Source organism: Solanum lycopersicum, chromosome 2, assembly GCF_036512215.1.
Source record: "Solanum lycopersicum chromosome 2, SLM_r2.1".
NCBI lineage: Eukaryota > Viridiplantae > Streptophyta > Magnoliopsida > Solanales > Solanaceae > Solanum > Solanum lycopersicum.
The window spans coordinates 49,399,510-49,412,845 of NC_090801.1; the positions used below are offsets into that span (position 1 = coordinate 49,399,510).

The following is a 13,336-nucleotide window of genomic DNA, read 5'->3' on the forward strand; positions in this document are numbered from 1 at the left end:
GGACCTGCTCAAAATCTGGAAGTCCATCTCCAAACGAACCACCTCTACTTCAAAGTCCAGAAAAGAGTGGACCTCCACCGACTCTGATAAACAGCCCCCCTGTAGTGGGAACAGCAACCCTGGGAGCATCCTGATTAGCATTTGGATTTACAACATTGGTTGCACTAGCAGAAGCAGCTGCGGCAGAACCTCGAATAAGATGAACTGTGTGGTCTGCCTCGAGACCTGCTTGCCACAAATATTAAAATTAAATTTACTATGATTCTTATTCTGACAGCTGATAACATGCAACAAGAGAGCAGATAAATAGAAGCTCCATGCATCTTGATAGTATAAGATTCCAAAGCTCAATCCAGAATGTTATGTGGTTATAAGTAACCAATCATGAATCAGATCAACATAATTTGCATTAAGTAGCATCATGTTTAAGACAAGAGAATACATGCTAAATCAAATCTACGTAGTAAAATGGAAACTGAACTGCAACAAATATGAAGATTTCCTGCTATTGCAGATCCACGTACACAGCTTCATACTCTAATAAAAGCCTTATAAACCCCAATACCACTGCATCATTCCTCTATATTACTTTTTTCCACTTATTGACCTTTACCTATTTCTTATCCCAAGACAAAACATGCCACATTAGGGAGTATATTGTAACAAATAAGCAAGACTTTAAATCTATTAGAATCGAAATTTGGTCCTAATGCATTAACACACAACTTATCGATTATTTCCATCTATTCTGGAAAGAACACAAACAAAGAGGTTAAAAATTTGCACACAAAGATTAAATTTGCACTTCTAAATCGAGAAATTAAGGAATATTTTGTCAACGTAATCCTACCTATCAAGATGGAGCGAATGAGCTCATGACGTCAAGTATTGTACGTAGGAGTCGAATGTAGGCTTTCAAAAATTACTACTCCCTTCAATTGCAGGATATCTCCTTCACAACCGTCAAAGAAGATACTTCTACATTCTAAGAATATCCACAATCTCAACACCCGCTAATAGTTCCAATGAATTATTTTCCAAAACCAGATTCTCCTCCATTTCAGGAAACAACTTCTATATGCATTATTTCTTTTTCTTGTTAAAACAGTTCTCAATGCATTATTTTCCACAATGAACAAATAATTCAAATTACTCCTCAGAACAGGAAAATGCATTAGCATACAATCGCAAGCCAACCGAAGTACAGTTTGTTCTCTACATTCAGTAGTTAAAGCCCAAAAAAAATCTGAACTTTCAGATATTTAACATGCACCTCTATATAACATACAAGTTAAAAAACATACAAATATTCTTTTAAATAATATTTTTTAACTCCAAATAAAGAACAATGTTTACAACATTAATTTCACAAACCCTAACAAGTTCGTAATTGAGGTACATTTGATTGATTGATCAGCAACGTGAGTAATAAAAAGTAAACACAGATAATTCAGCATTACTAATAAAGTAGCAAAAAAATATTTATATAAGAGTAATCAATTATTACCACAGCTTTTTAGGGTTTGATCATCCTTTAAGATCCGGCCGTTATAGATAACTTTCTGCTCCTCAGCAGGGATATCAGTCGGCTGGGAAAGGATGGACTTGAATAATCCGATGGTGGAATCGAGGCTGACTTGAACAGATAACTTGGAGTCGTTGACACATCGGATGTTGATGGTGACCGTTTCACCACCGCCGGCGATGTCGCCGGAATCGTCTTTAACTGTTTGATAAGTATCACCTCCGTCCATACTGAAATTCCGTCTCCTCAGCAACAAGTATGAAAAATGTGGATTGAATCGGTGAGAATGAGAGTAGAAGAAATTGAAGAGGTAGCTTAGCTCAGTGCATTTCACACTTAGACGGAAAGAGCCAAAAGAGTGAAGTAACTGAAATTGTTTTGGTGTTTATATAAGAACAAAAACATTACACTACTTCCACGTGTTCATTTCATATGTCATATTTGTTTATTTATTTTAATTAACTCGATTAAATTTATTTTCACTTATTTATTTTTCTGTTTCTTTAAATCTTTTTATGACGGTTGATTATTTTTAGGGTGAAATTTTTTTTATAATGGACTGATTTTCTTCAAAAAGTAATATTTTTTTATATTATTTATTTTTGTATAATAACATTCTACCTATAACATAAAATAGAATTCATTATAACAATATATTCTTTGTAAAATTATAGGTTGGAATGATTTGATATTTCATTAAAAATAATTAAACCTAATATGTTGATTCATCAAATTTATAAACCAAAATACACTAAGATACAATTGATTCTTCTATTTCAATTTCAATTTTTTAGTTCTTTCGATTTTCTTAAAATTACACAATGATTGAAAAAGAGATCAAATATATTTTCACTTTTACCTAGGTCATAGGTTTGGAATTTGTAAGTTATAAATGTTAACTAAATGTGAAGTCCACTACTCGAGGCTAGAAGGGCGGAATGTTTTCTACCTATTGCATATAAATAGGCTAAGATGACGAAATGGATGCGCCTTGATTTCCTCAAATTCCTTACTTAATGTCGCAATGGTATCTTCACCCCTGCCTTTAGAAGAGAAAGCCATCATATTGTATTTGATTTTAATGTGTTAAGCTAACCATCTTCAAATTGAGCGATTAATTTTACATGAGTACAAAATATTTTTATTGAAATATCAATATATTCAGTCTGATAAAATTCATGCCTATAGTTATTTGGATACAAATTAAGATATTTACAAAGTAAATTGTTAAAATTTTGAACCTAATGTAACTGTGACTTTCGTTCGACTACAAAATAAAAAAAATTCATAAATATTTACAAGTCCAAATCAAATAATATATCTAAACATTGAAAAGCATAAACTAATTTAAAATATATTAGCAACGAAGATAACAATTAAGAAAATTATGCATAGAAAGAATAAAAATATATTAGAATTATGTATGATTGAAACTAGATATGCAATCCTACAAGTATAATATGGTCTTTATTGATATTGTACTTGCTTTTTTCTTATAGAGTGCAACATATATTTAGACGATTGATATGAGACCTCACTTGAAGGAAGCGTGATCGTCAAATTTAAGGATGAACTACTTTTAGGTTGTTATGGATTCTTCGATATCTTCTTGTCCATATCTTAAATTAAACTATTAGCTTGTGTTTTTTAGCTTTCGCGATAGTGCATCCTCATTATTGACTAATTAAAGTTTTGTACTTCCACTTTCCGTTTCAAGTGCTTAAATTTTGCAATGTTTTAACTATTGATTGAGTTTATGAAAACTCAACCAAATTTTAAATTGCTTTTAGTTGTTTCTTTCATAATTTGATTTTCATAACTACTCATGACGGGTTAAGTTGAGCTAGTAGTTAGTCCTCCCATTAAAGAATTAGTGTGGGCGCCATTCATGATAATTTAAATCGTGATATAAAATTTCTATTAAAATCAGTCCTCAAACTGCCACGAAAGCTCACTGTGAAACTCAAGGAGAAAGTGAAAAGTTCATACCATCGAAATTAGATCCTTAACTTCTGGCAATCAATAACCGAAATGAATAATTTTTCTTGACAGAATTGATACAAATAATCTTTTAAGGAAAGTTGCAAATATTAAAGCTTATAATCGAAAATTACAGTTAAAGGAGATGGTGTTGAGGTTGCAGTAAGCTTCTAAATTTCACTTACCCCCGAATTTTGTTGTTATAAATAAATGGAAAAGGGTTAAAATTGTCTCTGAATTATGTGAAATAAATGTCATAATTAAATTTTAATTTTAATTTTCATAGCTAAAATTTATAATATTTAACTGCAAATTTCAATTTGTCGATATTATAACAACATATTTTTTAGATGAATTTTTTCAATCAAAATTTAATAAATTATAAGACAACATATATTTTTTATGAATTAGATACATTATTAGTGACGAAATAATGTGTCATAGATAACTTTAAATTTCGTTACTAACACTACCAAACAAATGAAGTCAATTAATTTTTTGGTGGGAAATTTTAGTGGACAAAATTTGCTATGAATTTTTATGTTTCGTCACAAAAAATACGTATCTCATATATTTAAGCACGAAAAGTAAACTTTTGTCACTAAAAACGAATAATTAGTGACGAATTTGATATCATAGCTAATAATTTCGTAACTACATATAATATTTGTTATAGTATAATTATATTAATCACTCTTAAATCTTTATACTAAACCATATAAATGAGATTATATTACCGCTATTCAGTTGAATGAGTTGTGTGAGAAAAGGAATAACAAAAGAGCGTGAGCAATAAATGCTCTTCGATAAGAATTTATTGCTACGTTTATTTAAATCGAGAAGCAGTTAATCTAATATTATTTATTATAATATGCTCGTTAAATAAGGAAATCGAAAGGAGTGTGGTAGTTTGTTTTGGAAATTTTGGTGGGGATAAAATCTGAAATATTTGAAATTAGTGATATTAGTGATATTATATTATATGAAAATTATTACGTTGTATTATTTGAAAAAATTGGAACTTAACTTTAGATTTGAAATATGGAAAATATGATATTTGAAATGTTAATTGACATCAAGATTTAGGAACTTAATCATAAATTTGGGTGAATTTGTGGTTCAAGAATAAACACATAGTAATATGAGGGTTGTGAGTTTTGAAATCTTATTGTGACTATTTATTTGAATAGATTGCTCTGAGTTGGAAGTTCAACAAAAGGAGAAGGCCCAAGTTCCGGAGTGAATTCTTGATTGATCAAGGCAAGTGAATTTCTAAATCCTTATTAAGTGTATGAAATTCGCGTATTTCCTTGTGATATGTGTTTGGGAGTAATAGGACTTGGTGAAGGGTTGACTTGTCCACCTTGATTATTTCTAATGATGAAAAGGGATAATAAAGGTAAGGCGATTAATTGTTTGTGTGTGATGGGTTGAAAATGGTACGAGTACCAATGTAATAAAGACAAAGTTTATTACTATAGAATGTGGATTATAATACGAGAATGCCAAAGCATATGGACATTAGTCGATATATTATTGACTTTATTTATTATGTGTGATTATATTCTTTACTGAACACATATTATTGTGATAATTGAGGTGATTATATCTCATAGTGACATTTAATGTATTGAGATGTTTCATCATCACCTATATTTGATATCATATTGTGCACATGCATTGACATGAGATTGAGTATGAGTAAAGGTCTAATATGTGGAGATCGTTCGTGTTGAGATCGAGTTATGATTATTTGGCCACGTGGAGATCGTCTCTGAGATGGAGAAGCTATGATTATAATTCGAGCACGTGAAGATTGTCCGTGCGAAATTTATTTAATTTATGATAGTGCATTGAGATCATCCGCACAGATACGTGGAGATCGTCCGTGTCGGTATATGAATTTCGTGAGTCCCCCATGAGTCATGAACTTTCAATATATTTTCGAGGAGTATCATGTATATACGGTTGAGAGAGTACAATTGATATTTTTAGGCATATCATTTCATGGTGTCATATTGGATTACATCCCATGACATCCTTCATTCTTTATGATTATATATTTTCCGGTGGTTGGAAAGTACTTGATATTTAATTACCTCTATTCAATGAATTTGATCTTGTGTATTGATGATATTGTGAGTGCCTTTTTGTGGAGGTTGTAATTGATGAATATTGAGCTTGTTGTTGAGAATATGTGATTGTTAGAATGTTGTTGAGATATGTGCTTTTAAATGGTGAAATGTTAGGTTGAGTTGATTTTGTGTGGGTTGTAGTTGTGGAGGTTCGTTTGGGGTGTAAGAGTACCCGTATTTTATCCTTTTAGCTTGTGTTAGGATGTTTACTTGCTGAGTATCGTATGATTTGGTACTCTTCTACAATTTTTTATAGGTTATTAGCATGAACCTTTGTAATATTTTCTCTTCTTCTTGTACGAGACTTTTATGGAGATTTGTGAGGCGGTTGCTTGTCATTTATGCGGACCTTCTTACACATATATATGATCTTGTTCTACTCTAGAAACAATGTCATATGAGACTTGTATTTTTCTTTTGATTCATTTGTAATACTTCAGAGGTTTGCACACGTGACAATCAGGTTTTCGGGGTTTAATCAAGTTGACCTTATGTTCCGCAGTATTTTATAGTATTACACTTTTATTCACGTTTTCATTCGGCATTCACTATATTAGTTGGATTTTAGACTGACTTGTCTTCATGGGATAAGATGAGTGTACTTATGTTCATTTATTTTTATTTATAATTTTGATATATTTTTCCAACGGCTATGTATTACGTGAAGACTTTTGTGTAATTAGAATATAGATTATGCAGTGACTAGCGGTCAACTATACATTTAATTGCCTATAAATAGCAATTACAATATTTTTTTAAAAAAAAAATAAAGCAAATATGACAAGTTAATTAAGTGACAATCTCATAGTATAGAATATATTTGACTCAAATCCAGTTAAATCAAGAAATTATAGAAAGTAATATAGCAGTCTACCATGTTTGGATTAATTTTTCACAACGGTCATAATTTTTTTTTGTAGTATATAAAGCGATGTCACATCTAATTATGTTTCACCAAGACATAATATACAATACATTATTTTCTCCCTTCTCTTCTTTTCATTTGCTCATTTGTTCAACAATAAAAAAAAATGGACCAGAATAAATTCACAAATGTGCAAGGTAACTATTTGGAATTTCGTTGTTCACTTTTTTTTTAATTTGATTTTTGGTATACAAAATTTTTGTTTAATTAAAGATTTTTTTTTTTTGATATATTAATGAAAGGTGGTAACGCACAAATTGTCAAGATTGGAGGGGAGAGGACACAAACTAGAAGAGCACTTAGTGTTATAAACCAGAATTTAGTCGGAGCTCATCGATATTCTTGCGTTGTTAATAAGCGCGAATTATCAGAGTAATCTTTGTTTCAATCTTTAGATTATTATTTTTTTGATGTGTTTTCGTTTTATATAATTTATTTGGGGTTTTCTTTTTCTTGATTTTAGAACAAACGGGAGGTTAGACCATAAACGTTAAATTTTAATTATTTTTTTTTTAATTTTGTATAAAGATTTTAGTAATGTCAATGTCACTATTGATTGATTATATTTTTGGTTAGTTAGCTGATACATAAAGTATAAATTTTTAAATGAAGGAAATTTGGTGCTACACAAATTGGTACCTTACACCAACATTACCTTGAGGTAAAAAATTTCGATCTCATATCACGTGAAAAGTCAAAACGTAAAAGTTATATTTTTTTAATTCTTTTTAAGTGTACTCAAATGATTTTGAACAGGAAACCAAGAAACCAAAACCAGCTATTGGAGATTTTACTATATGGGAGGAACATGACACAAATGAAGCTCAACCAGTTCCTATGTGTTTGGAACAACCTGAATCATTCTCAAATGACAAGGTCACACAAATTATTAGAAAATTTATTTTGAATTTTACTTTCTAGTGGTATTAATTTGTGTTGATGTTCTATACATATGCGCGATTACAAATTCAGGAGGTGGAGATTGAAATGGAGGATGTGTTTGAGGAGGCGTTAATAGACATTGACAATGATGATGCAAAAAACCCTCTTGCTGGAGTTGAATATGTGGGAGATTTGTATGCCTACTACAGGAAAATGGAGGTTAGTCTAGTTTCGTTAAAAGGATCTAAGTTATATATATATAGCGCGAATAATGTTTACATGTTGTAAAGTTATACGTTATTGTTGGTCAACTTAATTTGATAGTATTATAAACATAAATATTTTGTTAGTGCGCAGAACTTCTTCTAAAAATTTCAGCTTTGTTGAGGTAAATTTTATAAGTAATGAGGTAGGTATGTAGTCTTTATTCAATCATTTGATTGTTAATTGAGTAATATTGCCCAATGTATTTCAGGTTTATAGTTGTGTTTCACCAAACTATATGGAACAACAATCTGAGATCAATGGGAATATGAGAGGTGTACTCATAGACTGGATCATTGAGGTAATTAAATTGAATATTTGGAAATAATCAGAATTAATTAAAGGTATACATACCATTAAAACGTTAATTAACTTTTTTTATAATTATTCTCATAAACTAACAGGTACATGACAAGTTCGAGCTCAAGGAAGAGACATTATTTCTTACTGTTAATTTGTTAGACCGATTTTTAGAGAAACAAGTTGTTGCCAAAAACAAACTGCAGCTTGTTGGTCTCGTTGCCTTTCTAATAGCAGGCAAATACGAGGAGATTTTACCCCCTCTTGTGCAGGAATTGGTGATTATTTCGTATGAAAACTACAACAAAAAAGACGTTATTGAAATGGTAAAAATACTCATCGCAGTTATTTTCGATATTTCATAAATTAATTTTTAGATTCCTAATCAATTTTACTGCAGGAGAAATTGATGCTCAACACATTGCAGTACAATATGTCCTTTCCAACTGCATACGTTTTTATGAGAAGATTTCTCAAAGCTACTCAAGCTGATAAAAAGGTTAGATTTCGTATTTTATTTAATTCAATTTTCATATATAGTATGCATCTGCACAATTCTGAATTACTTTGTTGTAATAATATGTACCAGCTAGAGGAATTGTCTTTCTTTTTAATCGAGCTTTGTCTCGTGGAATATGAGATGTTGATGAATTCACCATCATTTATGGCTGCTGCGGCAATCTATACAGCTCAATGCACGCTCTATGGCGTCAAGCAATGGAGTACAACTTGTGAATGGCATACAGGGTATTCAGAAGAATCACTTATGTGAGTACATCGAGTATACTAATGAATTACTTCGTTTTTCTATATTGTAATTCTCTCTTTTACTACTTATTCTAATTATTTTGCTTCTTTGCAATTCTTTAATTTAGGGAATGCGCAAAATTGATAGTGAGGTATCACGAGAAGGCAAAAACAGGGGAACTAATAGGGGTGCATAATAAGTATAACGCATCCAAATTTGGGTATGTAGCAAAAGTTGAGCCAGCATATTTTCTGGTCCAAGACTCATGAGTAACAAATCATTAAACAACAGGTTATATCTTGTGCAGGTTCGAGTTAATGACATGAAAGAAGTTACTAGTAACTGTTTGTTGCCCTAGTGGTGGATTTTGTTAGTACTATTTATTTTATTTTTTCTTGAAAAACTCATGACTTGTTTTATTCATGTTCAATTTGAAAACATAAGTGGTTATAATTTAATCAGGTTATGTAATTTATGGAAAAAAATTATTTCTTTTTCTGAAGTATATCATTTGATATTTAGATTTTTAATTTGGTAGTAAAAATATTCTTCATTTGATTGTCCGCACGTTTTTTCTTTGAAACATCTCAAAGATACATTTCAAACATTATGACATATGTCTATTAAAGATATTTAAATCATGTTTTGATAATATTTTAACAACGATGATAATCTCAAAAAAGTTTTGTATTCAATATTCTAATATTCTGATTTTCAACAATTTCAATTGATATCATATCGGATTCGAATTTTTAAACTCACTTTAAAATATCAAGATTTGTTCAATAATAGTTAATTTTACGTTTTATCTAAATTATAATAGTGAAGAAGAAGAAACGATTCGGATGGTGTTGTAGGGCATTTGTGCAAATAAAAAGAAAGTATATATATAGACTATACTGCTCCTTTTTAGAATTCAAAAGTCTTTATAATAATCAATTGTTAGCATTCATTATTTCCAAGCAAAGCATGGTATGAGTTCTTATGTCATTACTTAATTGCTTTCTTTTCTTCCTTAATTTTATCAATATATCTTTCGTATTTGTTAGGTTCTTTATTTCAATTTATTTGATTTGATTTAGAATATTTATGAAGAGCTATCTCTCTATTTTTTATGCATTTTTCATAAGTCACACGATTTAAATATGCTAAGGAAAAAAACTTCATTTGTTTAGCACATTATTTCCCCATATTATATACTAGATGAGTATGTCCCTTGTCAACACGGGTTCAACACTTCATATTTCAAGTACTTAATGTTTTACATTGTCATTCCAAAATAACATGCAATTGTTAGTGCAAACATGAATTTTCTCATAATGAAGACTCATATCTTTTATGACCTTTTTTGCCTTGTAAAAGGACTCGGATATCTGAGCAAATGGAAACGCCTCTCTTATCAAGTTCAACAAATCTGAAAAGGCCATATCATTCAACTTGTGAATGCATTTAAACGAGTAAATCGGATGGTAAAACTCAACTTAGAAAAATTCTTACACCCCGGATACAACTCTTCTTTTCCTTCCTCCACTAATTTAAAAAATCTCTTTGCATCTTCAGGTGGCTCCTCTCTCACTCCTTTATGTCTCTGGTCATCTACTACATCTCTAAAAGTATCATGAAGTAGTCTATCAATGTCGTCATGAATGTTAGAAGTGTCTTCATCATTGGTTGGATGTGGCGTATTTCTTGAGGAAGATCCTTCTCCATGAAAAACTCATTTGGTGTATCCATAAATAAATCCATGACAAATCAAGTGATCCTCCACCATATCTCGACAATGCCAATTACGATTGAAACATTTCTTACAAGGATACAATATTTCATTTCCTTGGGAAGCCCGTTCAAATGCTTTATCAAGGAAATCATTAACTCCATGAATATATTTATTGGTGGATCTTCGGAGATTCATTCAACTTTTATCTCCCAAATCCATTGAAATATATCCTACATGACATGAGCAAAACATTAAAGTCAATAAATTCATGAGTACAAGCAATATCAACAATACTTAACCTTTCAAACTTTTAGATTCATCGAATATCAAACCTTCATATCAATTCAACACCAAAAATTGACAGCATTAATAGTAGATCCCAATTGACAAGTTAAAGTTATTAGAAGATTCTACCATTTAAGAAACTTAATTCAAATAAATGACAAAAGGCACGCTAAAAAATATTTCAAAGCAAAAAGGGCAGACCTAGATTAGAGAAAATAACATAGATTATATGGCAGACCTATATTAGAGAAAATAATATAAATTATATGGCAGACCTATATTAGAGAAAATAACATAGATTATACCTAGCAATACGGGCAAGCTCAAACATATTTCTTACCTTGGAAATTTCAATTGCAGAAAGTGTACTATCTGATTGGTCGTGCTCTGGAACAAAATTTAAGTAGTCACACCACAATACAACAGACTGCATCAAGACAAGCAAATAACTAGCAATACATTTATTTTAATTCTAGCAAACCATTTCATGTATTCTAAGAAGTAACAGAGATGATTGTGCACATGAAAAACGTGATTAGGACAAACGGTAACAACTGTTATTCTCTTTATAAAAACACACACACAATGGGGTTGGCTGACCAGTTTAACTACCATACATATAAAATTATTCACTGTAGTGCTGATCCTAGAGCTAATGAGCAACAGTAGAATAAATCTAGTGACTTATCTATTGAGTGATTTTTAATAATTATAGTCTTATCTTTTTTCATCTTTTAAAAGATTTATTTATTATATGTTATGTTACCTTTTCAAAAATATATGTGTTCTTTCAAGTAAGCACCCAATTCTAGATAATATATGAAATGTGAAGTGCCTTATTTTCGTGATTCAAAATTCTGAACAAGTCTTGTATATATATTCTTAGTTTTTGACTTATAAATTACTTTTACAAGCCCATCTAAAATTAATCTTCCCAATGAATGAATAACACCGAGTCAAAATTCTACTCTACTGACAAACTCTTGCTAGCATAAAAAACAAGGTTTCACTTGCACTTGCACAGAGACTATAGAGAACAATTTAAGCAGGGAGTTGCACATCTTTTTTATGTATTCTCTTTTTGTTTACGATCAGAGTTATCCCATCTTAATTTATGTTAAAGGATTGCAAAGTGTTTATCTAATGTACTTTTAGTGATCTTTTACATTTTTACAGCTTAGTATCAAAAACAAGGTTTCTTTTAACTAGATTCGACATGCAGTGCCCATGCTGTGAGAGTGAGACAGAGAAGCATGAACACACGTAATAAAGCATGAACACATGTAAAAAACCATTCTTACCACCTTACATTATTTCCAGTCATTGGCGTAGTAGTTACAGTTGTGGCTGTCCTGATGTTGTTTATCTTAATTGTTCTGATTTGGAGGAAAAGCAAAGAACTAGAAGATTCTGATGCAACTGATAAGATATCTTTCAAATCCTTCTCACAACCACCAAAAAGATTCCAGGAAGGTAATTTATGGTTCTGTTAGACTATTTGTGTACTAATCGAACTGCAAGATCTGTTCATTGATTCTCTAGGTTTCTTATCCTTTTTACTTATTGGTATGTAAAATGCACACATTTACGACTTCTATATTTATGAGAACACAGCAAGGTTTCTAATCGATTCTTGTACAGTTCTACTTTACTAAGAGTTGGCTTCTTGTATCTTTTGTGTCTTCTGCAATACAAATAAATATTTTATAACCATATCCTCAAAGATTTTCCATCAAATTCATTTCAATAAAGACAAGACAACTCTTAAACAATAAAGAGGGCATATTCAATAGCAATCTAGCTTATCTTAAAGTCATTAGGCATAGTGAGTCAGCTTGCATATAGCACAGACAACCAGAAAGCATTAATATTTTGAATCTAGAGCATTACTCAATCCCAAATCCTCTTCAAGTTTAACCCTAAATCCACTTCATGTTTAACCCTAACTACTCAACTGTAACTTTAAATTCGTAGTGTTTTCTTTTCCCGTTTCACTGTATATCACAAAATCAAACAAGGAAAGTCTATACACTACCTATATTAGAGCAAATAACATAGATTTAACTCTAACCCATATATTATTCTTTAAGATTTTTCAAAAATAATTAAATGGGGACTTAGAAATCATGAACTAGCATAGAAAACTTAAACATTATTCACCTTTAAGACGAATCCGTAGTCGAACCTCAAAAACTTCACCAAAAAGAACGATCTGGTTGTTCCTTGTTGTTTTCCTCAACGAGCTTCACCAACAGTTGCACCAAGAGATTTCGTTTTTCTCAACAAAAGCTTCAGAAATTCCTTGAAGCGCTCTCACACATCGCTTAGATGAAAGTTTCTGGAAATAAGGGTTTGTTCTTTTTCTTTTACATTTTTAATAAGGGACTAATATATCTTGCCAAATTATATTGGAGGGAAATATATTTTTTAGGAGGGATATATATTTAGGCCTAAAAAATCAGAATTATTTTTCTAAATATAACCGTTGCCATAGAGTTATCTATCGCAACAGTTCTAAAACTTGTTGCTATAGATTCTCTATAGGAACGGTTATAGGGATGATGCAACAATTTAT

The 13,336-nt window shown here is 30.8% G+C and overlaps 2 protein-coding genes across 2 annotated transcripts; both read left to right on the plus strand.

The window, feature by feature from the left end:
• Positions 1 to 6,671: 6,671 nt before the first annotated feature.
• LOC138342140 (G2/mitotic-specific cyclin-1-like) lies at positions 6,672 to 7,839 on the plus strand. Its single transcript, XM_069294334.1, has 6 exons — positions 6,672 to 6,702; positions 6,808 to 6,937; positions 7,178 to 7,226; positions 7,322 to 7,441; positions 7,538 to 7,666; positions 7,798 to 7,839. Exons 1-6 carry the CDS (start codon positions 6,672 to 6,674, stop codon positions 7,837 to 7,839), a joined length of 501 nt encoding a protein of 166 aa, XP_069150435.1.
• LOC138341720 (G2/mitotic-specific cyclin-2-like) lies at positions 6,809 to 9,197 on the plus strand. The gene is made up of 5 exons (XM_069293343.1): positions 6,809 to 8,012; positions 8,116 to 8,337; positions 8,412 to 8,510; positions 8,601 to 8,779; positions 8,887 to 9,197. The coding sequence occupies exons 1-5, from the start codon at positions 7,950 to 7,952 to the stop codon at positions 9,026 to 9,028; spliced, it is 705 nt and encodes a 234-aa protein (XP_069149444.1). The 5' UTR covers positions 6,809 to 7,949; the 3' UTR covers positions 9,029 to 9,197.
• Positions 9,198 to 13,336: the final 4,139 nt, after the last annotated feature.

Bases quoted from the DNA above. Each gene is read 5' to 3' on its own strand.
- LOC138342140 (XM_069294334.1), top strand. From the start codon at position 6,672: ATGGACCAGAATAAATTCACAAATGTGCAAG. The intron at 7,227-7,321 runs GTAAAAAATTTC...GATTTTGAACAG, and splicing joins TACACCAACATTACCTTGAG to GAAACCAAGAAACCAAAACC. The intron at 7,667-7,797 runs GTTAGTCTAGTT...ATATTTTGTTAG, and splicing joins CCTACTACAGGAAAATGGAG to TGCGCAGAACTTCTTCTAAA.
- LOC138341720 (XM_069293343.1), top strand. From the start codon at position 7,950: ATGGAACAACAATCTGAGATCAATGGGAATATGAGAGGTGTACTCATA. The intron at 8,013-8,115 runs GTAATTAAATTG...ATAAACTAACAG, and splicing joins TCATAGACTGGATCATTGAG to GTACATGACAAGTTCGAGCT. The intron at 8,511-8,600 runs GTTAGATTTCGT...AATATGTACCAG, and splicing joins CTACTCAAGCTGATAAAAAG to CTAGAGGAATTGTCTTTCTT.